The sequence below is a fragment of the Micromys minutus genome (assembly GCF_963924665.1).
Source record: "Micromys minutus genome assembly, chromosome: 17".
NCBI classification, from domain to species: Eukaryota; Metazoa; Chordata; class Mammalia; order Rodentia; family Muridae; genus Micromys; species Micromys minutus.
The window spans coordinates 3,971,108-3,999,094 of NC_137952.1; the positions used below are offsets into that span (position 1 = coordinate 3,971,108).

Consider the following 27,987-nt stretch of genomic DNA (forward strand, 5'->3'; position numbering starts at 1 on the left):
CCAGAGCAGTTTTTTATTTCCTTAAGGATAACCCTTGACTTAGAGATTTGTCTCAAAGTATCCGTTCCTGTAGTTGACATGTTGATAACGGAAAGTGCTGGTGGCTCTCATTCAGAAGGTGTAAGACTGAGAAGCAAACACCACAGTTTCCAAACAGCCACGTCACGGAAGTGCATGGAGCAGCTTCTGGAAGTGCTTCCTGGAGATGGGGAGGGGCTGCTAGGTGCACAGCCCTCACCTCACTTCTTCACTCAGAAGTATCACTGGGGGGGGCTCCTCTTGGGTCTGGATAAACGGTTCGAAAGGTTAGGTTGACTCTCCGTTCTCTGGAGTGATATTCCTTGGGCACTCGGTGCTAAATGGAAACAGAAACAGTTGTCCAGCATAAATATATATGCAGCGTATTAGTCCAACGTGATTTATGGCTTATTTATGAAGACAAGTCCGGAAAGAGTCTAAATGAGCAGCACCAGGTGCTCTACAGCTCGGTGGGAAAGGGCCTCCTCGGTCCCCGCAGGCTGCCCCAGCGCCCTGGCGGCAAGGCGCATCTACTTTTTCTAACTGTTGCTTTACTTTAAACCTCACCCACACTGATCTAGAATAGTTGCGGTGCTGTAGCCACTGGGGTCATTTACGGGTAAGTTGGTGGCAGCCCTGTTCTAAGTGGTGAGCAGGTACAGAGGCTGGTGGCAGCAGTGGCAGCAAAGCTGGTGATTCCTCTGCCACTACAAAAACTTCAACCTCTGCTGAGAGGTCTGCTGTGATCAACTTCTTAGACATGGTATCATTTTATTGCTACTTGCTCAGTATAAGCACTTGCTTCTGTGTACTTTGCAATGACTCCTCAGCCAGGGCAGAAGCTGCCTCCAGAGAGTGAATCGGTGGGACCTGCAAGGCCTCACCTGCCAGTCGGCTTGCGTGGCTCCTTCCATGATTAGCAGGGTCCCATGATCCAATGGGATCTTCACTCTCTCCACATATGTATAGTCTCCATTCTCTTCCTAGAAAACAGCAACCATCCCACTGAAGGTTTTTTTATGTATATGGTCATAAAGCAAGAGAACCTGGAGGCGGTTATTCCTGAGCCAGACTGTGGGAACTTGCAAAATGCTCTGTCCCTTGGCAGCTCACTGGCCGTCAGCTGGCTATTTTACCTTTCTGCTCCTTAGTACGGTTATTTGTAACGTGGGAATGAGATAGTCTCTACAACACGGGGCCAATCTGTGTCTCAAACTATGTGTGTAAATGACTTGGGGACTGGCAATAGGAAGAACTGTTAAGAATTAGTCGTTCCGCAGAGAAGCCCACCTGTCCTAGAGGGAGGTAAGACTCACCCATCTCTGCTATACAGTGCTATGATTCAACATCATAGGAAGAAAACAGCCTTTGACCAAGGCCTGCTGCACCTGGCTACGAGATGCTAATTCACTAATTGGCAATTACTTTAGAGAGTGGTTCTCAACCGTCTTAATGCTACAACTCTTTAATACGGTTCCTCATGCTGTGGTGACCCCCAACCATAAAATTAGTTTCATTGCTACTTCATAACTGTAATTTGCTAATGTTATGAATCATAATGTATTTGTGTTTTCCAATGATCATACACAATCCTATGAAAGGGTGGTTTGATCCCTCAAAGGGTTGCAACTCACAGGCAGAAAGTTACTGCTTTAGAAGCTCTTCCCTTGGCTAATCTAGGTGTTTGAGAAATGCATTCCTGTCTCTTTCTAAACAGAAATTCTAGCAATGACAGGAATTTCTCAGAGAAAGGAGGTCTGGCTTGATTAGACCATTATTGTCTATGAAGCCTGGTTATTTGATGTTTGTGCTTTAGAGAACAGATCACAAATCCTGGATACTGAGACCTGGGCGGATACTGGACCCGGACAGCCTGGCTTAGAGCCTGATAATGTCACCGCAGCACACCTGCAAAAAGGTCAAGAGATGGTTTGCTCCTTCTCAGAGCTGCCAGGTGTGGTGAACAGCCTCGTGGCTTCCTGGCTCAGCCACTAGGAGCTCCCTGGGTGAGACTGGGACAGACCTGAGCTTTCTATTTTCTTCACTTCCACTGTGGGCAGACACAATTGGGCCTATCCGTTCATCTGTCTCCCTTCCCATGCAACAGTTACATTGGGTTACAGCAGGATTTACTGTAGTGCAAATCTGTTTATGTTTATTGTTGCAAAGGTCTTTCAGAGAACTTAACTGTTTACAACGATTTCCCCCCAGGAAAATCTAAAATCAAAACAATACTAAACTTGTATAAACAGTCTAGGTTCCAGGGCCCAGCCCTTGGCAGTGACTTTGTCAAGGACAGCCAGAATTTTTACAGACAGAAGACATAAGCAATGTTTCAAACAACTTCTGATTGGTTGGTTGGTTTTGTTTTGTGTCTGCCACCTTTTCTCTTCCAGGAATAAGTAAGCACTGAAGCCCTGACCTCCGACTGCTCAGCCAACCAGAACACACTGGGAAGTGACCCTGTCCGTGCATGTCCACACCCACCTCCACACTCACCTCACTTCAGAAGGCAAAAGTTGGTGCTTGAAAAAGTATGCCAGAAGTATGCCTTGCTACGGAAAAACATCAAAACAGCGGGGCCCATCCTCCATGACATCAGAGGGCTATAAAGGCTTAACAGGTTGAAAGGCTGGTCAGCTCAAGCTAAAACTTGGCTGTAGGCAGAAGGACCTCTCCTGCTTTCAAGGAGGGCAACATGGCGTGGGTCTGTAGTGGCACAGACTGGAGGATGAGAGTGAAGTGAGGCTCAGAGTGAAGACTTCATGAGCACAGCAAGGAAATTCTGAGATCTAGAACACCCACAACCCCGTGGGGATGGGGGGGGGGGGGGGGACAGAAGAGCACTGTGACTCCATCTGGAACCATGAAACAGGAATGCAGCTGAGAGGCAAAAGGGAGTTCCATACGCAAGAGGCAGGCATCAGCATTGGTGGAACTGAAACTTCACGACCTCAGTTTTCCAAGAGAGAGAAAATTCCAAGTGTATTTTGAACACATAATATCCAGCATAGCCACTAACACACCAAAAGGGAGACAGTCCAGGGTGAGCAATTGAGGTTGTCCCTAAGGAGTGGGATAGCTAGAGAATTGGTCACCCCAGCACATGGTATTAGAGAAACATTGTTTCTCCTAACACCAGTGACTTAGAAAGCATTCCTGATTGCAGGAGATAGACAGTTAAAGAAGGCAAGGGAGCCTCCCAACATGGTAGAGCTCATTAACGGACCTATCTTTCTTAAGACAGAGCAGCAACTGGAGGCACTAACTTTCCCTCTAGGGGGCAGATAAAAGGTCAGGGGAATTCCTGCTATGTGCAAAGGCTGGGGTGATGGGGGGAGCAGGGCCACACTGTCAGAGCAGCTCAGTCATGGCTACTAATGGCCATATTACCAAAGTTCACATCTGTGACCCTGCTGTACTCTGGCAAGACAGCACACACACACATACACACACACACACACACACACTTTCCAATATGCATATGTGTGCAATACATTGCTTAAGATAAAAATGTCTATCCCTGATACTAGCTAAAAGAAGCTTCTAAGGTTAACAGTCAACCCATGGGGAAGTGATTGGTGACTGTAGATGTTGAAACCTTGTAAACAGAAAGGAGACAACAGCAGCATATTTTTTCTACCAGTGCTGAAGAGTACCCTCACTTTCAAGTACATCAGTCCATCTGGATGCTCACGGACTCATTCCTAAAGAACGCTGAGACTGCAAACTCCTGCTCCCAACCCACCAAGAATCTACCCTATTCAGTTTCCTCAGGAAGACAGTACTTAGGAGAAAATCCTGGATGTTTACTGCTATGTCATTATGGTCATCACAGACAAGAAACTAGGCAATTTCCTTCTCGGGACTCAGTAATGCATACTATGCAACCTACATTTCTCAGGTACTCACCTGCTTCCGGTCCTAAAATGTTAGAAGTCTTACCCATCATTACTTCAAAACGTTCACATCTTCTTTCTCGAATATATCAGAACTCACATATGGGTACAGTTTTAATTTTTAGACTTTTAGGTGTCAGCTTTCCTGCTCTCTGAACTGGGGTGGTGGGGACTGACTGTGTGCAGCTGTTTCTTAGAAACACACTGTGACTAGGACATCAGTAAACGGACGCTTAGTAACTGAACAAAGTACCCATAATACATAGAAACCCACTCTGACCCTCGCTTCCAGAGGCCACAGGCAGCATCCCACCTATACTAGCATCCCCCATTTTTAATGTATAGAGCACTTGGGTGTTTTTAAATGCATAATAGTTCAAAAATACTCTCATATACTATTCTTTGCACAAGCACATTTTTTTCTTTCGATTCTCAGGTACGTTTGACTACCTGTGTGTCAGACACTGTACCAGTGCTGGGGTCAAGCAGTAAAGAGCACAGTGTGAGACTGAGATGTAGATATTCCGGGATTAGTGATTGGTTGTTGTTGTTTTTAAAAAAACTTGAGGTGAAACATCACTAAACACAAACATCTTGGATGGAGTATTAAAGATGGAATTCTGGGCAAGGGTCCGACCTTTAAGGTGCTTGATTTACAGCGCCAAGCTGCTTCCTTGCCAAGCTTCCAGCAATTTGTAATTCCACAGTATGACAGGACCAATCCTCCTGTCTTAGTCAGGGTTTCTATTCCTGCACAAAACATCATGACCAAGAAGCAAGTTGGGGAGGAAAGGGTTTATTCAGCTCACACTTCCATATCGCTGTTCATCACCAGAGGAAGTCAGGACTGGAACCCAAGCAGGTCAGGAAGCAGGAGCTGATGCAGAGGCCATGGAGGGATGTCACTTACTGGCTTGCTCCCCCTGGCTTGCTCAGACTACTTTCTTATAGAACCCAGGTCTACCAGCCCAGGGATGGCACCACCCACAATGGGCTGGGCCCTCCCCCCTTGATCACTAGTTGAGAAAATGCCTTACAGCTGGATCTCATGGAGGCATTTCCTCACCTGAGGCTCCTTTCTCTGTGATAACTCCAGCTTGTGTCAAGTTGACACAGAACCAGCCAGTACACCTCCCTCCACTGTCTGTCCACTGTGCTGTGGGAGTAACATACTCCTAACTCACTGATGACTGCAGACTCGAAGCTGGTCAGCTGTTCCCTTTGGCAAAAATCTTGGAGGTACTGCTTTGTTGTTGCTGCTTTTTTGTTTTGTTTTGTTTTTTAAGATTTATTTATTATATTTAAAAACACTTTAGCTGCCTTCAGACACACCAGAAGAGGGCATCAGATCCCATTACAGATGGTTGTGAGCCACCATGTAGTTGCTGGAAATTGAACTCAGGACCTCTGGAAGAGCAGACAGTGTTCTTAACCACTGAGCCATCTCTCCAGTCTGCTTTGTTTTTTAAATCTGTTCTTTAACTGTTTTTTGATGTTGAGTAAAAAAAAAAAATGTCTGGACTTGACTCCACTGACCTTTCTTTGACCTCTTTCATGGGTTTTATGCTTAGAAAGGCTTTTCCCATCCTGAGGAGAGTTAAATATACAACTCCATTTCCTTTAGTTAAAAAAAAAAAGAAAAAACATTTTTTAGATTTAACTCTTTCATTTACACAGCATTTTTGTTTTGTTTGTTTTCCATACCTTTGGGGGTGGGGAAGGGCAGGTAGGTTTTATGCATGGCAGGTAAGCATTCTACCACTGAGCTACCTCCAGGCAAGTGGCTCTCAATCTTTGTAATGTAACCTTTAACACAGTTCCTCAGGTTGTGCTAACCTCCAACCATAAAATTATTTTTATTGTTGTATTACATGAACATACAACAGGAATTTTACTACTGTTATGAATTGTAGTGTAAATATCTGATCCACAGGATACGTAATATGAGACTCCTGTGTAAGAGTTCTTTGACCCCCAAGGGAGTCAAGGCCCAGAGGTCGAGAACCACTGCCCTATCTCTAATGTTGCTCTCATAACAACAACTAAGTACTTAATGGAAGGCTTCCTGCTAGACTTGTGGACGGGCTTACTGTGCTGGACCCGTGGTGAAAGTGAACATGCTGGATACGGCATACATCACACACAGCCATGGCTAACTCTCGTGCAGACCCACAAGGAGATGTTACCCGTTTCTCACAGCACAGGGAACTATGATGAAAAGCTGGCAGGAGACTGGGCAGTAGGAGAGCACAGACCTGGGAGTACTCAAACCCACAATCATGCCCCATGCTGCTTCCACTGTGAGGAGAGCCCCGCTCCTCAGGACCTCCCACGCTGCCCCTCATCACACGGTCTCCTTACTGAAGGGAACCAGCCATCTGCAAGGAGCATGAAAGAGAGATGCAGCCAGGAGCTACACAGTGGGCGGTGGGAATCCCGAGGAGCCAAGGGTCTGCATATAGATGATGCTGAGGAGCAGCTCCTGTTACTGCTTCCTAGTGCTGTCTCATCTTCTAGCCTTTCTGGGGAAGGAGCTAAGCAGGGTTTTTATAAGAAATTTCAAGTTTAACTGTGGTGAGCTAAGGCCACACCCAGCTCATGGTCTTCCAGCAGCACTGAGCTGCTCCTAACCAGCCACCCCTGGAGCCTGTAGCTGCTGTCGTTGCTGCTCTTCCTTGAGCCCCTCTGCTGCTCCACATGCTCTGTCTTCAGATATCATTCTTCGTCTCCCCCACAGCAGAAAAGGCTGTTCAAACAAAATATGCTTCTCTGTGTTCTCTGACAACAGCAGAGTATTTGCTCTTCTGCATTTTTCCTCAGAAAAGCTATTTAAGAAAAACCCCCAACTTGTTACTAAGATCATTATATAAAACATAATGAGCAGAAAGGGCAAGGGAAACACAGCGAGCGCCTGCTCCTGCGTCTCATTTCCCAAGCTCACAGGAAGACTGGGCACACGGCAATTGCTAGTTTCTGTGCTACAGGCCGCAGGGGAGACTCACTGGCTGCAGCAGCCCTGGAAGTCCAGACAGGACTTGAGTTAAGCAGGAAGTGGTAAGCAGGGAAAGAGATGATTCAGAGCAACCTACAAAAGACAGTGGGACCCTGTGAAGACCAGGCACAGATAATGGACACACCTAAGGACCTGGTTATGGGTTCCATCCTGCCCACTGTTCCAGTCCAGCAGGGGACTTTCCTGAGCTCCTAAACCAAACAGAAACATTTCCTTTGGTTCTCTTCTCCTAGATAGGAATGTGCAAATTCCGCAGCTCTACATAGTATTCATTAATAAATTATTACTTTAAGTTCAGCAAATAATTTCTAAGCCATCCCATGAAGCAAGCTGATAATGTCTGTTATTACCCAATCAACATATTACCAAAGAACACACATCGCTCCAGCTACACACATGTAGCAGAGGACGGCCTTGTTGGGCATCATTGGGAGAAGCTCTTGGTCCTGCCAAGGCTTGATGCCCCAGTGTAGGGGAATGTCAGGGTGGGGAGGGGGGAGGAGGTGGGTGGGTGAACACCCTCATGGAAGCAAAGGGAGGGATATTAGGATAGGGAATATGGGGGGGGATCAGGGAAAGAGAATAACGTTTGAAATTTAAATAAAATATATCCAATAAGATCAGAAAACAGTTCAAATTTCTGCAGGCTCTACCTTTGCTTATCTTCCCGTCTCTCTGCCTCCTATGCTTCTTGTGCTGGCTCACGAGCCCCAGGATGCCTCTTCCACGCACTAAATCTTTTTCTGTCTGAGCTATGCAGTCCTCCAAGAGTGATGCCCCAGGAGGTCTTAAGAGTACTGTGCAGGACAGCAAAACTCTACCAAGGCTCTCTCATAAGGCTCGAAGGTCAAGTTTGCCAGCAATCCCCATACTTAGCGGTGGCATACACAGAAACACAAGATGCTCTTTTGGACAATGTGGTTTTAAAGAGAGGAGGAGATGGCTCAGTCAATAATAATGTACTAGTGACGTAAGCATGAGATCCTGAGTTCACAGCCCCATTATCCACATAAAAAGCCAGGCATGACACCATCTGACTGTACTCAACACTGGGAAGACAGACAGGAGGATGCGCTGGGGTTGCTAATCACTCAGTCTAACCAAATCAGTGAGAAACACTGTCTCAAAACATTAGGTAGAGAGCAATCAATCAAAGCGGTCATTTAGAGTCAACCTCTTGATTCTCACACACGTACACAAAAGAATACCCATTAAATAAAATGAAACAAACCAACTAAACCTGGGGTTGGAAAGATGGCTCAGCAAATAAAGGCTCCTGTCATTCAGCCTGATGATCGGAGTGTCAGCCCCAGGACCCACATGGTGGAAAGAGGACCAACAAACCCCTATAAGTTGCCCTCTGATCCCTACATGTGTGAAATGGCAACATGCATGATCTGACACATACACATCATACACACACGCACGCACACACTCCCTCATATAAATTGTGAATGAAAAGAAAGTCCCAGGAACCTCACTGGGCATGGTGGCGTACCTATAATCAAACATACAGAAGCTGAGGCAGGAGGATCCAAAATTCCAGGCCAACCTGGGCTACACAGTGAGAGTCTTAATAAACAAACAAGCAAACAAAAACTTGGAAGTAATTATTTCCTGAACATGTCAGGGCACTGATTCTGGCTGGGACGAGGTGATATGTTTATAAAAAAGATAAAGAAAAGATATGTCCTGGGTTTCAGCATCAATGTTAGGAAAAAGATAAAGAGAGTTGGGGGGAGGCTATGCTCTTTGGAGGTGTGGTGAGGTATGGGGGAAAGAGGGGTGCCTCTGGCGGACCTGTGTTGGGCATCCCTTCCTCCTAAGGGGCCAGCCACATGACTGTATAGAATAGAGTTTATTCGGGGTGTGGGGAGGGGAGTTAAGAGGGTGGTGGGGCAGAGAGAGGAAGAGACGAGGAATAGAGAAGTAGAGGCTGGTCATGAGCATGTGGCTGACGGGGAGAGGAGGAACAAAGAGGTGTGAGAAACAGAAGAGAGAACAAGAGAGAAGAGCAAGAGAGTGAAGAGGGGGCAAGCAGCCCCTTTTATAGTGCCAGGTAACTGAGGCAGAGCATACTTAGCTGTTGCCAGGTAACTGTGGGGTGGAGTTTGGAAGAATCCTAACACACAAGGAAGCAAATGACAATTCCTACTCCCCAGAAGTTTCAAGTCTCACTGTGTTATCTTTATTTACTCACCCCTCCTTATTCACATGCTCACCCTCCAAGGAGTTTAAACCCTTCACTGTCTCTGACCCAGTGGCTTCCCTGTGCCTGAGATTCTACTACATTCTTATCACCCTTCACTTCCTTTCTCGGCTCTTGATTAAGCAATCAACAGACCATTTAAAACAGTTCAAACCCACTGACTACTCCAACTAAGTTCTTGGGAAAGCATTTCCGGTTCCCTTGAAGTCACCAACCCACAATCATTTCCCTTCATGAGAAAAGAGTATGCATACAGCACACAGGTAAGGGCTGCTCTCCAGCCCAGGGGCAGAGACAGGAAGCAAGGCTCATCTTCGATTTTCGCTGGAGGGTGTTTGAGAAGAACATGGTCATCAAAAACTTTCAAGTGTTCTTGGAAGCTCTCAGGCCAGATGCTTCAATCAGCTGGTGTAAAGAAGAGGAGGAAGCCTGGATAGTGGTCCATGGTAATCCCAGCCCTCGGTCAGCACGAAGCCAGAGTGGGTAAGACAATGAAAAGGATGGGCGCTACGGAAACCGCAGCACTGCCTGAGGTGGAAGGTTGTCATCATTGTGAACCTATAGCTCTAGCCTGTCCTGTTTCCATTCACAATACTTTAGATCTCCGGCTCTTCCTTCTTTCTAAACTTCCAAGTGTGGGGGGGAGGGGGAATCAATATTTGTGCTCAGGCTGACTTTTTAATACTCAATATCTCAGATGTGTATAACAAATCATTTAGCAGTGTGTTCTCAGAGACTCAACCATTAGTCTTGCTTTTACAGCCACTCCCTTCACAAGGTGCTGGGGAGAGAAGCCCCCTTTGCCTCAACTCAATCATCTAGGAGTGGAGAGAAGCCCCTCCCACAGGCACGATGCAGCTGATCAGGAAAAGAGCTCATCCAAGGTAATTTGCTACAAAAACAAGGCTTTTGGCGTCTAACCCTCCAGTGCATCACAAACTTCCTGCTATTATCTAATAACCCCCCCACCAGCCATCACTGTTTCCATGGTAACCGACAGAGAAATAGCAGCCTGCCAAAGTGGCTTTTGTAGTTCCTTTTCTAGTTTGCTCTTCTGTATAGAATTAGTTAGATGGGGGAAGGACCCATGCTAATCTTTGCAAACAGGGACACGATGTAGTTGGAAAGTACAACTGAGCTTGGAGTAAGCAGTGCAGAGCAGCTTTCACGAACCCACTGACAGGATGCAAGGATCTGCTGACGAGAATTTGCTAAGCTTTCCCTTGTCCTAGGATATGACAGACTGACATTGGGCAGTCTCTGATCTGACCCACATGAAAGAAGGGATCAGTTACAAAACAAGACCCAAGCTGTCCACCGAGCCCCTAGCACCTTACTGTCAGTAGAGGAAACCATAGTTTACTCTACAATCAAAATACATGAGCAAGACTCACCAGGCTTCCAGCAGAGGACAGTTAGGAAGAATGGGCACCTGACAGTCCCACCAGTCAGGACTGGAGCTCTCTTATCACCTCAGCATGGGGGAGACTGTGTGAAAAGTGTAGAATGTGGGGCAGCCAGATGGACAGAGGTGCCAGACTGCAAAGCAAGCAGTTGCTACAGAGTGAGAGAGTCTGGATTTGTTTAAAAAAAAAAAAAGCCAGACTATTTCTCACCAAGCATGGTGATGAATGCTTTCTCAGCACAGGGGGATAGGGGCAGGAGAATCAAAAGTTCAAGGCCAGGTTTGTGACAAGAGATCCTATCTGAAAAAACAAACAAGAAGTATTTGAAAGTAGCCCCAAAGACCTATCTCAAAACTCCACACCTAGGTAAAATATGGGAGATCTCTTGCCCTTCACCTGCTTCAGATAAGAAACCAGCTAGGTCAGGCAAGTAATACCCTCTCCACACAGAAGAAAGCTGACAGGAGTGTGGGGACCCCTCCTCCAGCCACTAACTTCCTCACCGTCTTGCTGGCAGTCAGGAAACTCCTGCAGTAGTGACATTCAGAGTCGGTCCTCCAAGGCCTACAGAGGAGTGACTTATCTGTTGGACAAACAATCTCACCTCGGTTTAGGAGCCATGAGGCTTGGGACCTGAATCTAGATGGAAAAGGAGATAAAGATTTGCATAGAGTTCCCTTGAATCCTTTGGGAAAGGGCCCATTTTCAATAAGATGTATACCCTGAGAAATATGTCCATGGCTGTCAACTCAAAGGCTTCTGTGTTTGGTTACATTTATGGGGCTCCAGAGTTTTGGAATCTGTTAATGAAGCCTGAGTAGGTCCTCAAAAGTTTAAACACGTGCTGTGTTTACTCAAGAGAGCAACTTCTAAGCTATAATCACCAATGTGTGATTATAATCTCAAACACAATAACATTCGTTTCTCCATCTTAAACAAAAGTCAAAACAGAGAGTATGCACAAGAACTGTGCCAATTTCAATCAGTTAAAATGAGGCCAGAAGCCAAAATTTACTAGAGCCAGTAACCTGGGGTACTGACTGTTTATGTTTCTTCTCAAACTCATTTCTGCAGCCAATTTTATTTCAAGACCTCAGATGAATTTTCTCACTTATGAGATGTATTATGTTCCATTAACACAGCTCACACAGTTGTAGTCCAGGGACACTGAGGTGACATGACCTCTTTCTCTACTCCATGACCAATACTTCCTCAGGTTCTTGAAAAACAGACTTCAGGAAGCCTAGGAAGAGACAGAGTCAATGTGGGCAGTTTGTGTCTAAACAGAGCTTTGCTCCACGTGAACAATGCTGTGTGCTGTCTGCTGAGTACACACCAGCCTACAACAGAACAGTTATCACCAATAAACCCTGCTCACCACGCCTCAGGCTTTGGTACTCTCAGGACCCAGGGCCTTGCATATGCACTTTAACACTGAGCTGTAGCCCGTCCATGAGAAAGGTCTTTCTAAGAGGGAATGAAGGGCTTCTCTGCTGGGAGGGGAGACAGGAAGCGTGTTTCTGGACACTAGCTCACTGCTCATGTTTAGCAGTTGGGAACTGGGTGTACATTGAAACTACCCAGAAAGCATACTTTGGGAATTCTTAAGTTCCCATCTATAAATAGGCTCTCTTTTTTTCACAAGGGGGTGGTGCTGCGTATATGTGGGTAAAATGGTCACTGAAGACTTAAACATTTGGCAACAAAGCAAAGAACTGTGAAGAACCAAGAGAGGGTGATACCAAAGCTTAGGTACTAGAGCTGGAGAGCTGCATCTTGCTTACTCACAGGCACAACTAACCTACTTGCTTGTTTACTCTACAGCCCCAGGGCCGGCCTGGAAAAGAGCTGATGTTCCATCTGTCTGCTTGAGAAGGGTGTCTGAAAAAACATCAGGCACACATTGTTCCTCCTCTGTAATACAGAAGTCTTACAAAGGCAAGACCATCTCTTCAGACATGTGGTGTGGGAACCAAGTATGGATCCATGCACAGAAGTATAACCATGCCTAAAAGATGCCAGCAAAGGCCAGGCAGTCTGGTGCTCAACTCCAACTCTCTAGGAGAGCGTGGTGACGGTCCTTAGGTTGGTGACTGAGGATGCTCTACCTTCAACAAGCAAAGTTTGGGTGGAAACAGAAGCAAAGCAAACTTCTAAAGATGGGAATTACACCAAGAAATGAAGCCCAATGTCACTGTGCCGCAAAACAGCAAGCACGGAGACCCAGGCACTGCAGGAAAGCAGCCTGCACCGGTCAACCTCACTCTTATGCAAGTTTCTGATGCAGAAAAGACAGGTAGGAGGTCTAACTTAGGTCATAATCCAAACAGCCTGCTGGCCTTCCACACTGCTGGGGCCTGGGTTAACGCTGTGAGCTGAATAACCAGGAACTCTGAAATCAGGATGATTTAGTGAGTTTTCTCTCTTGGAATTTCTTCCAGCTTCCTATCTTTGTTTTAAGGTTCACTTGTGATTCAAAACATTGGGGCTGGACTTGGGAGTCAAACCCGATGGAATCTAAGTGCGAGCCAGGGTGACAACTGAAATTCAAGTCAGTTCACTCACCACCAGCCAACCTCACGTCGGCACACTACTGCCTCATGGTCTGCTTTGAGCTTCGTCTCCCTCAAGAAGTGACGGGCTCACACACCTCACACGCCTTTCAGAAGATGACTGAGAAGGGTACGAGGATGCTCATGGTGCTCCTCACAGAGCAGTGGCATGCCACACAGGTGTGCTGGAATGACAGCCACTTCAGGGACATCTTTCCCAGACTCTGCAATCTCCCTTCTTGCTCCCACTATTCCAAGTCTCCTTCTGTGACTCTTCAGTCACAGCATGACTCACAGTTGCAATCACTTAACTGCTTTAGTAGATGCCTCGCATAGGGTAAGGGCTGTCTGTCCTTTCCGCCAGTGGTAACGGGTCCACAGGACCTGGCACAGGGCAGAACATTCTTGTTGGATGAGCAAATGCATGAGTGGGCACTTTGCTGGCCATGTTTCCAACAAGGAAGCAACTGGTTGAAAATGTTTCACAATATCACGAACTCCTACTATGGAATCCTGGAAGCTTGTAGGAGACCTGCAGTCCTCAGAGTAGGCGGTTCGGGAAAGCGTGTTTAGGGCAGAGGATACTTACAGGTGGGGGCTTCTTCCTCATCTCAAACGTCCGTGTGGCACCGAAACTGAGTGAAGCAATGACGGGGCAGCTCCCCAGGGAGGGCTCGTCGTCGCTGTGCCAGTCCACACTGTCCTTCTCGTCCCGGTAAAGATTACACAGCAAGGAGTTGAAGGTGTGGCCGGTGTTCTCCTCAATTCGGCTCTTCAGAGTCCAGAGCACAGGGAGCCACTACCAGCAAGCACAGGGTCGGGCATACAAGACACAGTGGGCAGCCATGAAAGAACAGAAAGAAACATGAAATCAGCAGAGTTCTGAGAGGGCCAAGCAGTAAACAGAGGGCAAGAGGAGTAACTGCCCTCCGCCCTCCTGCTGAATGAGGCAAGTCAACCTCCTCTACTGCAGGAACGAACTAAATCTGAAGGCTGAGCTGACAACCGTCTCCTGTTTTCTTACAGGGCACGTCCTCACAAGAAGCAATAGCAGCGTGTTCAGGATGGTTCTGGGAAGTCAGTGCTGCCCTCCGGGAAGCAGTGGAGCTGACACAGCTCCCAGGTCCGCACACCCAGGCTCAAGTGAAGACCAAGAGAACTCACCTGGGTGCCTCCCATTCATTCTATTTGTATTTTATTCTAAACAACAAAGTTGCTTTCTTAAGCAATATTTAATATTTACAGTGGCTAACAAAGCCTGACATAGTGGTGTGTGCCAGTAATCCTAACGCTTGGGAGGCCGAGGCAAGTTTGAGGGCATCCTGGTCTACGTGTGCCAACAAAGGTGTTCTTTTCCTCTCTGTGAACAGGACCCACTCTTAGAGCTATGAAATTACGAACTTGATCACATTGCGCAGCACTGCTTGATGTCCATCCAGTTTAGTGACATAGTTTCCACTGTGCAGCCTTACACAGGAAGCTAGGGACATCAGTAACAAGTTGTTACTATCTCTCTACAATTCTGGGTTTTACTAAAAGAGGTTGACATGCACTTTAAAATAGTAGTTTCCAAACTTTATGCTATCAAAATTACTGATGTCCTCAAAAATCCTTTGTTGAATTTTACTGTTGTTGTTTGAATCAGGGTCTCACTATGTGGTCCTGGTTAGCCTGGAACTTGCTATGTATGCTAGGCTGGCCTTGAACTCACAGAAATCTGCCTGCTTCTTCCTCTGGTTTTAAGATAAAAAGTGTGCAGCACCATGCCTGGTTTGGGCCTTTGTTCTTATAGGTTTCAGCTATTGATATCCACCATATTAAAATTAAAGCTAAATCAAGAGTGTCAGCACATGCTATAATGCCAAGGAGGCTGAGGCAGGAGGACAGTAAGTTCAAGACCAGCCTGGGCTTTCCTCCGTGTCGAGATAAACAAACACACCTTTGGTAATTCATTCAAAATGCAAGAGCCACTCTGTAAGTTTGTATGTTCAATATAATGATGAGAGTGACCCCGTTCTATAAACTCCACACCGTCTGCCTCCACAGGAAGCAGCATGCTCTTCTGCCTCTGCATTTACTCCACTAAAATCTGTGCACAGCCCTGATGGATGAATAGCAGGCTCTGTGACTGTGATTTCCTGAGTTAGCCCCAATTCAGAATTTGATGCTATCTTAAACTTTTCCAGATCTTTTACATTTACACTGACAGAGATCGGAGGTCATAGGACTCATTTTCAGGGGTCAGTTCTCCCCTTCTATCATGTGGATTCTTGGGACTGAACTCAGGCCATCAAGCCTGTGGACGAGTGCTTTTACCCCCTGAAGCATCTCATGGTAGCTAAACTCTGCACTTTGCACACTCTATGTGGGAGTGCTCAGTGGTGAGGAGCACCGAGATGCCGAGGTGCTCCCCAGTTCCGGTCTGCAGTTCGGTAGCATCAGAACAGATGCCACACAGCTACCAACACACTTGGCATAGCAGTGAAAACATATGCACGGTCCCCACAAAGGCCTCCTGGACCCAGGGCTGTCCTTTAAGAAGTACTGCTGTGCTCCACTTGGTAGAGACAGGATGTGTGCTCAGAAAAGACAGCACAGTACGAGCCTAGCCCTGTTTCTGCCACAGAAGCCCTGGGGCGGTGCAGCTTTACCTTAATGTGAAGCCAGGGTCTCGTGGTTATTAGCACCACATTTACTATGCAGAGGATTTAGAAAAGAAACAGAACAGGTCAATAAAATGAAACAAAACAAAAATGTTATCAAGCTGGCCCTTGTTCAAGAGAACAGATTCTAACTGAAATCGCAGCCACTGCATGGGCGAGCTGTATTTCCTGCCCATCTCCAGCTGCAATCTACCTTCACAGAGACACGAGATGCTAGAATTACACACTTAACAAGAAAACAAGAATGTAAAGAAGATAGCTTTTCCAGAATGGGACTGAGAATCTCATTAGCACTCGCTTGGGACTCAGCACTGTGACAACATCAAGTTTGCATTCTGTTTCTAAGTGGGTATATGGTTTTTCTTGGCTATTTTTGGGAGAGAAGTATAGAGAAAGGGAGCTATGGGGTGGGTAATGGAGGATTAATTTAGACTCTTTAACCAATTCTCTAAATAGAGATCCTTTAGAAGTGAATGTCTAAATTAGAATTCAGCGTCATCTTGCTGTTCGGTGAAGGCATTCTATCCTTAAAAGACATCTGAGGGGATGTGTGAGAACACAGAAGTCACAGAACAGGCTTCCCTGTTAAGAGTGGTCTCAGTGCCACAGAGGTGGGTCTGGGCCTATGGAAAGTGGTCATGTTGGCGGGACTTGAAGACCACTAAGTTTTAATGTATTTTATACATGGGGTCCATTATCATTCAGTTTCAACAAAGACAAACAAGCTTTAAACCTACAACTACAGCTGGGCATTGTGGCCATGCCTGCAACCCCAGTGTGGACAGCCAAGAAATAGGAGTTTGAGTTTGAAGCCATCTTCAGCTATAGAGATTTGGTGCCAGCCTATCTAACAAGGCCCTGTCTTAAAACACACACACACACACACACACACACACACACACACACACACACACACAAATACATTAGCAATAAACACACAAAATTCCATAGTAGGAATTGTAATCTGGGAATCATTGTGTGTGTACATTTGCACATGTACATGCTTGGAGACTAAGGACAATTAATATCTTGTGTCATCCCAGAGGTGCAGTCTGGTTCTTTGTTTTTTTTTTGTTTTTTTTTTTTTTGTTTTGTTTTGTTGTACCTGTTTTTGACACAGGATTGACACTTGCCTGAACTTCATCAAGAAGGCTATACTAACTGGCCAGCAAACTTCTCAGCACTGGGATTCCAAATATGCACCCCTATACTATTTTACCTTGGTTTGTGGGGTTGGGGTCTGAGCTCATGAGGGTCTTCATGCTTGTGCAGCAAGCACTTACTGGCTGGACAATCTCTCTATCCCTATTTTGACAATTTTAATATCCAGCAAGAAGCTTGTAGTCAAAGAATATGGAATATTATACAGGTATTAAGTTGATATAAATTATTTACTGATACTAAGATTTGTTAATGATATACAGTTAAAGAGAAACGCATATAGGTAATTTTAAAACATTTTATTTAGTTTAGGGGGTTTTGTTTTGGTTGGTTGGTTTATGTTTTATGGCTCTTGGAACAAAACCCAGGGCCTTGTGCACTTGAGGTAACACTGTTCAACTGTTTTTCCAGGGAAGGCTCTATTTCAAACCTAGAACCCTCTTACCTCTTCCTAAGTGCTAAGACTATAATTTCAATAAGAATCGAAAAGGCTTGTCATTGAAAAAAAGTTCTTTTGAAAGCTGTTTAAAACAAACATATCCTGAAAGTGAAGGACACACAGAGCAAGGCTGTAAGGTCTGTGTGCTATACAAATGGATTTGAACCCAGACCTTGTGTGACTGAGATGAGCTGGACTGTGATGAGAAAGGACCTCACAGCCTGCTTAGCCGCAGCTTCACTGCTGTGGCCACAGACAAGCAGGGAATGGCTGTGACAGAGCAGGGGCAGCTTCTGTTCCCTCAGTCTCTAAATCTACTTCAGAAAAAAGGGGTTTCCACTTGAGGCTTCACCCAGCCCTAGAAATAGAGCCTTTCAAAGCAGTGGGCTCCTCCTGTGAGAGCCTGCCCTGTCCTGGACCCACTGTCCCTGGGTACCTCAGCACACAGGGTTTGTACTTACATGTTGCTAGGACTCTCAAACATGCCACATTTGTGTCCAAATGAATAAGCAAAACTCCGTTTCTTCAAAGTCTTTCAATAAAGCATAACATTTTTGTCAAAGGCAAGAGTCCAAGAACTAAACAGGGAGCTATTTCTTGGACCTTAAGTCTAGCCTTTGGACAAGCTTATTTATATACTGAAATATCTTTGTCTACACGGAATTTTTTCTTAAGAGATAGGGTTTTCCGGTGCTGTTCAGTCTGGCCTTGAACTTATGACCCCCGCTGCCTTAGCTTCCTGAGTTGCAGGGTTACAGACATGTACTGCTATGCTCAGCGGTCATGAAGATCTTCAAAAACAAAGGCAGCAGTGACAATAAGGTGCAAGTCTGGAAACTGTACCCACAGAACAAATACAAAGTTAGAAGTAACAACAGAGCTAGCTGAGAAGTGGAAAGGCTGGCTAGCCACACTGCCAGCCGCAGGGATGTACTTACTGTACAGCAAAACACTGCAGTGGTCATAGAGGAGGGGTTGGCAAGAAACAGCTCATTCCCTTGGGACCAGACTCCAGGCCCAATTCACTGTTTCAGTTTCCTCCCATCCTCTGAGCCCATCTACAAATCCTGGACACGGAGAGGATCAGAAGCAGGCTTTTGCGCCCAGAGGGTTTTCTGAAGCGGGAACTACCATGTGCCTCTACGAGGAATTACTTCTAGTACTGGACACTGAGACTAGAAAGCCACACCAGTGACGTCATTGCAACATACGTGAGGATTTGGGTCCATAGTGATTCTTGAGTAAGTGTAAGGAAGCTCTCCATACCATGCTGTAAGTCTTGGTTGCGGATAAGTTACATCTGAGAAAGAAAATACAGGGCTCTTGAGACAGTTGTTGCTGGTTAAGGTGCGCCTGTTGCCAGCCATTGTGTGCCTGCAGTGTGTGAGCAGCACAGGGAACAAAGGGAGAGGAGGGATGACCCCAGTCCCTTCCTCAGACAGGAAATGGGAGGTGGCCAGTAGGCCTGGAAGGGCTGCACAGGAAATAAGCATGCTGGCAGGGGCAGCCTGGGTAAAGGCTCTGGGGAGGGAATGAGTTCTGTTTGTTTCACTCACGGCAAACCCCAAAAGTCTCCAAAAGCAGAATACGGAGCCTGAACCTCATGAAAAAGACTTGGGGTACCAAGAATTCATTTGAAAGCAAGAGAAGCCAGTAGTCCTGTGTCAGAGCCACACTACGCATGCTCCTTTGATCTAAGCCATCTGGGCCACTGTGCCACACGCCTCTTTTTGTCACAGTGCATGCTATCTAGACTGTTTTAGAGAGGATATGGGGTTACCATCTCTCCTCAACAGATGCCACTCACAACAGGTCAAGCCCAGGCTGGTGCATGTGGCTCAGTGCTGGTGCTTGCTAAGCCAGCACACACCCGGGCCTGAGCCTAGAACTGCCCGAAGAGGAGTGGGGAGACCGTGCTTACTAAAGCCAAACACACATCAGCCAGCGTTCTGTTAAGCTGAGATCATGCATTATTTTAATTTACTTAATTAACACAGAGTCTTATAATTTATTTACTATTAAAGAAAACCTTGAATTACAGTCACTGAAGTATAATTTGCTCAAAATTAACAATTACTTGGAATGCTGAAGCAAGCAACCAAAGCCACACGGTGGAAACTCCTAGAGTAGGGAGAAAGCTTCCCTAAAAAAAGGCTGGCTCCTATTCTGACACCCGGATTTTTTAAAAAGCCAATTTACATACACTTCTCTACACAAGCAGTTCCAACTCTGAAATATCCTACTGAACCTAGGTCATAGCACAGGTGCCCCCTAGTGGTCATGTGTGGTATCACAGGCATTGCTGGCGTTGGGAGAGCAACAGTAATGGGCAAATCACAGGAAGCTAATCAGTTCTGGTGTACATTATAAACTCAGGGAGCGGACACTGAAACTGAAGGAGACTGGCTGACTCCAGTGGAAGGAAAGAACACAGCGTCAGTAAGAAGGGCTTCAGAAAAATGTGTGCCAATTGGATTAGCAAAAAGGAAAGCTCTAGAAACCTTGAAGAAGGAACTTGGCAGCATTTGAACTAGAGAAGGTAGTGAAAGCAAAAGGGGGAGGCATGTCAGCTACAACCCAGCTAGGGAGGCTTCCTTGGCTCTCTCGTCTGCTCTCCCTGACCTCTGAGCCTCTGTAGGCTGCGGCTTCTGCCTGGCACACTGCTTCCTGTCTGTGCCTTAGGGAGTCTGAGTCTTTTAACCTGCTGTGTCCAGCTGTTAAGCAGATATTGGAAACTCAGAAAACTTTGAATGGGGACTAGGCAGCAACAACTGTGACCCAGAGGCCTACTTACCCTCTCTGATGCCCATCCTCTGCTTCCAGGGGACATTTTGACAAAGCTGCTCCAAGATCCAGTCAGCTTCCTTCAAGTCCACAAAGCCAGGACATAAGCACACCCTGAAGGCAGAAAGAACCATCAACAGCTGAAGCACACAGGAAAGGCAGACGAGTAACTACTGTTGGATCAGTTAATTAGATCTTTGCTCTAAAAACACAGACAAAAACATCTCAGCACCTCCCTTCCATTGATCCTCACGTAAATAAACCCCTTTCGTGGTACCACTGAAGACATATGAAGTACAGGGATGCACTCGGCTTTTACAGAGTTCTGCTTCAAACAGTATACAAGACCTTCTAAGGAGACAGTGGGTTCTAAATTCTTCCAAGGAGGTGAGTGGCAGAAATGGCTGACACGGCCTGGATCCAAAACTAATGGCAGGCACTCAATGCCTCTCCAGCTCCAAAAGTATATCAAAGATGGTGTCCGAGTATTTCATTCTGTCACCAGAAAGAGCAACTAGTACAGCACAGAGGTCCAAAGAGAGTGTTTAAAACTACACCAGCTAGAAGACAGAGACCATCAAGGCTTTCAAAATAAATATACCCAAATGATGTCTCATTTTACTCAATAGAAATACATCCTTATCCTGACAGACTCAGCCAGTTTGCATCTCTTTCCTAAGGAAAGTTCTGGAAGCCCACACTCTCTTGAGCAGTCTTGACAGCAGCAAGTCCTCAGAAGATGCATGTCATGAAAAGATCCAGAAGTCATCTAAAGCTACTGAGTTAAAACAAGATGTGCTCAACCAAAACAACACAGTTGGTCTTGTATATAGACTGTTAAATTTTGCTTTAAAGGGGAATGTCCAGATTGGTTGGTTAGTTTTTTTTGTTTTTTTTTTTTTTTTTTTTTTTTTTTTTTGTTTTGTCAAGTTGATATACACCAGGGTCATTCAGAAAGAAGGAATCTCAACTGAAGGGCTGCCTCCATCAGACCGGCAAGTCTGTGGGGTTTTGTCTTGAAAGGTGATTGGGATGAGAGGGCCCAGTCTATTTTGGGTAATACCGTCCCTAGTGAGATGGTCCTGGGGTGTTAACAACACTGACAGAGTAAGCCAAGAGGAACAAGCCGGTAAGCAGCATTCCTCCATGGCCTGTGCTTCTGTCCCTGCTGACTTCCCTCAGTGACAGTGTCACCTGAGAGGAGTGAGTGAGATGAACCCTTTCCTCCCCATTGCTTTTGGTCATGGTCTTTATTGCAGCAGCAGAAAACAAACTAAGACAGAGAGGTCCCTGAGGGGATTAAAACCTCAGCCACACCGGCCAATTTTACCGGGCACTTCATATCTAGCAGAAGCTACTATAAGTAATTTTCATTTGTCATTTCTGATGTACTTTTTAGAAATATCTCATTGGTTTACAGTGATAGCATATCTGTATTAAGAGTTCCAAAGTATTTTTAAATAATGACTACACTTACTACATGACTTAACTCTCTGGAATCCTCCTTGATGTGGCAGTATACTGCTACACACCGAGCACACACTCTAACGAAGCACTCACAAGAGTCCGGGGCCCGCCCTGGCACTGTGTGACTGTAAGTGGTGGGTGCAGAAGAGGGCCACCGCTCTGGCCTTTGACTCCTCATGAGACGCAGCAGTCACAATAGTCCGTGTAACTGCCAGGAGCTGTGAGAATACTTAGATGCTAGAAATACTTTGCAAAAAAAGTTTTTACCCAAGTCTTGCTCCTTAATGAGACAAGTTTAAAGAGATAACTCGAATGACAGCTGCAGCCAGGCTCCAATGAGGACTCACTCACCTAGACACACCTGTAGGCGACAGGCTGATTTCATACACACCCTCCCTGCTAAAGAAGCAGAGAAAAAGCATACATCAGTGGGAGGCAAAGCTAATCTACCCCATTTCTGCCTTCTCTAGGATCCGTTTCCTAGGATGAAGAAGGCATAAGCTCTAACCTCTGTAACAGCTAGACAAGGGGCAAAATGGTGGTGGATCATTAATGGCACTGGAACAGAACCATGACATGTTCAGGCCGTGAAACTAAAGTGGTAGAAAGCAACCTCTGATTCTACCTGGGTAGGTTCCACCCAGAATATAGGCTGAGATGATCCCCAAATCTATCACCAAACAAGAGTTTGGAATACTCTCCAGGTGGCAAGCACATTTTAAAACCTTGAGCTTCCATTACTTTCAAAGATATATGTCTAGTGAGTTCTTCCTGAGTAAAAAGCCTTCAGTGTCCCCATAACTGCACTCATGGTCCCTGAGACCAGACCCTCTTCTGACACTGTCCTCATCAGCAACTGCTTGCACCCCTTAACACAGCACTACAGGTGTTTCTAGCCCGAGTTTCTGTATGCTGGAATACTTCCCTACCAGTCAGCAGCCCCTATCCAACTCACTGCCTACTATAGCCAAGTGAAAATATCTGACTCCCCTACAAAATCTCACTTAGCTCAACCTTTAAACCTTCCTTGACCATTAATCTGTACCAGTAACATCACCCATCACATCCTGGACCAGTACTAGATTTTCCATACAGAATTACAAGTTCTACACATGACTATTCTATTCCCCAGACTGTGGGTCTGTTACGGGGTGAGGAGTGGCTTATTTTCACAGTCTGCACATAGTGGATGGGTGATAAAAGTTCAGTGAATTTCTAATCAAATGAGGAAAGGTACAAAACTTACAGATACACAAGTGAAAAAGGTTCAGTGCAGAAAAGCAACAGAGAAGACAGGCCATTTACTGCTTTAGCAGGTTTCATATCACCTCTCTCTCTCTCTCTCTCTCTCTCTCTCTCTCTCTCTCTCTCTCTCTCTCTCTCTCTCTCTCTCGGGTTCTAGTCAGTAGTTCATGACCTTTGAGCTAGGCTCTTAGGCAGCTGAATGAACATGGCTAGCATTTATTTATTTCACAATGACCACATTTCTACAGAAGCCCTGAGGTATGAATTTCTACACAGACCCTGAGGTATGAATACTCTGTTTTAATGAGATATACTGACCTGTATGTAGAAACTGTCTCACTTTAAACATGGGGCACATTTCTAGGAATTGGCAAACAAAGCCTGGTGAGTTAACTTTTGACTCAGCTGAACCATCAGGGATGGATGCTGTGACTTTCCTCAGGTTGCAATATTACCATTGCAGCCCCTCCCACTTAAGCCTGACTGTAATGGTTTCCAACCTCGTTCACTCTGTCAGTGATGAAGGTAATACGGCACAGTTACTATGCACATAGACCTAAACTGGGCTTAAGTTATTAGAATATAAACCCTTAACATATAGACAAAGAAATCAAACTCTAGGGAAATGGAAAGAACTCATGACTAGTTAAACAGCTAACTTGTCACAAAGATGAGACTAGATATTTTTTTTGAGACTATGGTGACATCTGTGTTAACTTCAAATTCTTATAAAAATATCTAAATCGCATGGTAGATTGCTTATGACCAGAACATCCTATTTTATGACTCAATAAATACTTTTGTCAGTGTTAAAAAAAAAAAAAAAGGAACAAGAACATCCACCTAACTTCAAATTCTTGTACAAATATCTAAATCACATGGTAGACGGCTTATGATCAGAACATCCACCTGATGCTAACTGCTAGCATAAAAGGATCGTTCACCCTGATGATTTATTTACATCAGGTGGAAAGTGAGAGGCAGGAAGCCAAAGTTTCTCTCACCAGCTTTGGAGAATATTTCAGACACAGATCAATACAAGAGAAGAACATTGCTGAAACTGCTCAGGAACAACCTCGCGGTTTTCATAAATGGGCTGGAGGGTCACCTAGGTTACAGCAGCTCTCACAAGGACTGCTAGGAAAATAGTGCTTACAGGCTTCTCACCAAGCCAAACTCCAATGACTCAGGAGAAAGCCTTTTTTGTTTTCAGTTTACTCTTACAGACACCAGTAAAACAGGGCCAGGAAATCTGTCCCATAGGTAAACTTTAATGTGCAGAGATCTTGCTGTGTTTTCTATACTACCAGCAAACCCAAAGTCTCCTCAAAAGACCAAGTTCAAAGATTGAGGTAGGACTGTTCATACCAGCTAAAAATTTAGAGTTAATGGGCCAGTCTCTTTAAAATGGGAAGCTCGTGGAGGGAAAGATCCCAGGCGTCCACTTTGCTGTGGACAGTGCTTACTTACTCAATCACTCTGGGTTCTGGGGCTGTTCGAACAACCTGCAAGGAAACAGGTAGATCTGAATTCCAAAATGGCTTCCAAGGGTCAAAGAGATCCCAAACAGGCTCAGTAAGTTTAAGCTGTCCTGTTGTCAGACCCACCTCCACTCCAGTAACCAAGCTTTTGTGTCTGCAATTGCCAGAACTATGTCACATTGGCCAGCTGACAGACGAGGCTATACAATTAGAACTAATCAACTTTCCTGTTGGCCAGAAATGTTGCAAAACCCTCCTATTAATAAAGGAGATGTTTCAAAAAGTAGAAGATGTATTCTAAGTAAGGAGTTCTGATATTTATATGATCATTACTATACCAAGATGCCTAATATCTAAACTCTTTTTTTGCCATATATTTTTTAAGTGAGAGCTAAGATGGCTCAGTTGATTCAAAAGCATGAGCGGTTAAATTCAATCCTTCACACCCACATGAATACTGAGTAGCACAGAGGATTATCTGCAATGGCAGAGCTCGGGAGGTTGAGACAGGGAACTCCCAGGACAAACTGGCTGATTAAACTAGCTGAATTGCAAAGTTCTAGATTCAACTGAGACAATCTGGCTTAATATAAGGTTGGGGTCAACTGAAAAAGATGCCTGATGTCATCCTCTGGCCTCTGCAGACACATACATACCTCTGCAGGCACGTACACATGTACCCATACATGTAAATATGCACTTGCATAACACATACATGACAATAAAATAAGATTGGGCCTGATCCTCAGCCCTGCAGCACCCTGCCCAAGAAACTGAACTTCTATGTTTTACAGGCATTTTGCTACGATAACTGAAATCTCAGAAGGACTTATGTAACAGTTCTGAAGAGAGCATCACTGTAGAACTAGACCTCAGCTAGCCCACAAAAGGCCTTAAGCTGGTGGTCATGACTTAAGTAGAGCTTCCCTGACCAAAAACTAAAGGTGGAGGAAGATATGGCTGTATAATAAGTGGGGGCAGAATATAAAAAATCTTTAGGCAGGACAACTGAAATATTTCCCATTTCATTATTACCAGAATCCTTTTGTTCTGCTACTCACAAGTAAGTTTATTCAGCCACTATTAGAGTACCTGCTCAGAAACATAGCTTTTATAGGCACACCTCTGTCACTACTGACGAAACAATGGTTTACCAGCTGAGGTTCTTTGAACACAAACTGTCGATCACATAGCTGCTGTTCCTTGTTCCTCCAGGTTGGCCCTGGTGTCTGGGAAAGACGGCTCCTAGCAGGAGTAGCTGAAATAGGAGAAAGCAGTCTCAACAAGAGCTAATTAAAAACTCCCTGAAGATGACTTATGACCTCAAAAACGGAATAGGCAAAGACAGCAAACGGCTGAATCCACTCACACTGAGGAACTGACTAGCGTTCATGATAAAGCAAAGCAGACAAACAGAAGAAGAGGGCAGCAGCACAGCCACAGGCACATCCCTCCAGGTTCTTGCCTGGCTGAGCAGCAGACCGGCTCCTGGTAGGTGTAGCCCAGCCTCCCTGCACTCGGGCTCGCTGTCTCTTGTCCTCCATGTTGAAGAGTGTTCTGGCTGAGATTTCAGAATATTTCATTCCCCATTCAGACCATGGGATGGTTGCCTGTTGTCAAAAGAAAGTGAATGTTTTATTAAAGGTCGTTTTATTAAATAGTGCCTGGCCTATTAAAGGGTACATATAGCCTTTAATATAGTCAGAAGAGATGGTTCACCAGCAACCAAGCTTCTCCATGAAGTCAACTGTCTTTACTGCATCTCTGTCAAGGGCTGGACCATGTGGACTACTGGATATCAAGCCCTTTCACCACAGGCAGTCTACCACAAGCCTGTTATTCATATCAGACTCAATAGCAGAACAAGTGTAACTCTAACATTCCCATTGTCCACAAAATGAATACTGAAAAACAGGCCAAGACCAGGTTTCCCAGTGCACTGCTACTTACCACTGGCTGTACAGACCTTCCCTAGAAGCTTTATAAACTTCCATGACAAACCTGAAGGACTTCAGCCACATGAGATAAGAGAAGCACAGAGAGACAAATGCTACGTGACCTCACACAGAAAAACTTAAAGTTAAGCCGTAAGAGTAGAATGTGCTGGATGCGGGACAGGAAATGTGGATTCAAAGTACAGAGTTTCACTTGGACAGCAGTAAGCTTTACTGACTTCCTGCACAGAATGATGACCATAAATACCAAACCACTGGCTATTTCAGTTACTAAGAGCAGATTTTAATTATTTCCATCACAAAAAAAGGCATATGAGGAAAGAGATGTATTAGTTTGGTGCATTTATTCTATATCAAAAGCATATATCAAAATGTTACAGTGTCCTATAAATAGGAACAATAATTTGTCAACTTTAAAATTAAGTTTGAAATGAACATCTAAAATATGCACGTACCACTTTTAAAACTACGATTTAGGAAAGATTCCATTTCTTTAATGAGGTAAGGTATGCTGATATGTATAGGGATCAGAAGGTTTAGTGACTTACAAAGTCACTCAGGAAATCCATACTGACGAAAAGTTCAACTCTCATCAGATTCCAGCCTTGAGCTAATCAACCCCATACATTTTTGCCCAAAGTTTACTCTGTAGCAAATACCCAATTCAGAAGGGTCAGGCCACCTGTTCTGAATCTAGGAGCCACTTTCTTTATGGGTCTAGGAAAGCTTCAAGTTCACAAAGACAGTCAGTCCACTCATGTTACCGCTCAGACCAGATTCCCAGGCCCCATCTTCTAGACCTTCTGATACAATAGAGCAGATCTGCCCTCAGGGCTCTGCTTAAATTTCCTTAGGAGTTAAAAATTATGGCTTACCTGCACACACTAGTAATCCCAGCATTCCGGAAGCCTGAGCTAAATACTGAGACCCCGTTTCATCATTGACAACATATCAAGTGCTTAGCATTTTTCAGGTAGGGACTTGCAGAAGCTGTCAATTGCCCCCAAAGAGTTAATGACACAATCAAATCCAACTCTCCAGGCTTATGAAATGTGTGAAGGTAGCTATTCTCTGAGATCCTAAAGGTATAAGACTAGCGGTAACCAACGAAGGCCTCTAACTCGCTCACCTTGATATGACTTGTCTAACGAACCTGGTGAAAACAAAAATCCCAGAGTACTGTCTGAGGCTTACTCAGTTCCTGGAGTCCCAGAACTTATGCACTAACCAAGGACCTTGGGCCTCGAAGCTTTAAAACCTTAAAAAGAACAAGGGCTCTGGCGGTACTTGGAGCTTGCTTGGAATGCAGATCTGTCCCTATCCCACATGCAAACCACCCTGTGGCAGCTGACACCACCGTCTGGGCTTTGACCTCTCCCTCACAAGCAGGAGTCAGTTCCGCCCTCAAGAATGAGGTAAAGTGAAATGGCTAACAGCCTATCAATGGGTAGGACTGAATTCTTTTCCCTAATTTAGACCGCTTCTCTTTCAGTCTGTGGCCTAGGAACGGACCCTCGGGCAGTCCTCACACTCCCGGCCCCGGCTCTCAGCCAGCAAGCCGTGAGCTGGGCTCACCAGACCAACCTGGCTGTGCCTGAGAAAAGTTCCCGATGCTTGGGACCTGCTCAGCTGTCCGGACGCCGGGGGAACCTTCAGAGTGAGGAACCACCTCCTGCAATGTCCAACCACTGGACT

The 27,987-nt window shown here is 45.3% G+C and overlaps 1 protein-coding gene across 4 annotated transcripts; it reads right to left on the reverse strand.

Annotated features, from left to right (window-relative positions):
• On the reverse strand, nt 1-27,987 carry ALKBH3 (alkB homolog 3, alpha-ketoglutarate dependent dioxygenase). 4 transcript variants are annotated; one of them, XM_080931415.1, is made up of 10 exons: nt 27,877-27,987; nt 25,803-25,947; nt 25,492-25,595; nt 24,327-24,361; nt 21,963-22,007; nt 20,155-20,258; nt 18,572-18,660; nt 13,687-13,896; nt 903-1,001; nt 1-355 (listed from the first exon to the last, which is right to left on the reverse strand). In XM_080931415.1, the coding sequence occupies exons 2-10, from the start codon at nt 25,918-25,920 to the stop codon at nt 248-250; spliced, it is 912 nt and encodes a 303-aa protein (XP_080787541.1). In that variant the 5' UTR covers nt 25,921-25,947; nt 27,877-27,987; the 3' UTR covers nt 1-247. The 4 variants fall into 4 exon arrangements, with proteins under 4 accessions (XP_080787541.1, XP_080787539.1, XP_080787540.1 ...); XM_080931413.1 differs by having other exon boundaries at nt 21,963-22,010; XM_080931414.1 differs by lacking the exon at nt 27,877-27,987 and adding an exon at nt 27,168-27,847 and having other exon boundaries at nt 21,963-22,010.

What these genes read in the sequence shown, in the direction of transcription:
- ALKBH3 (XM_080931413.1), bottom strand. Translation starts at nt 25,920, where the DNA reads ATGAAATATTCTGAAATCTCAGCCAGAACACTCTTCAACATGGAGGAC. An exon ending in CCGGTCTGCTGCTCAGCCAG is followed by an intron (nt 25,596 to 25,802) that starts GCAAGAACCTGG and finishes CTCCTATTTCAG; the next exon opens with CTACTCCTGCTAGGAGCCGT. An exon ending in CTATGGACCCAAATCCTCAC is followed by an intron (nt 13,897 to 18,571) that starts GTATGTTGCAAT and finishes GCTTGCTGGTAG; the next exon opens with TGGCTCCCTGTGCTCTGGAC.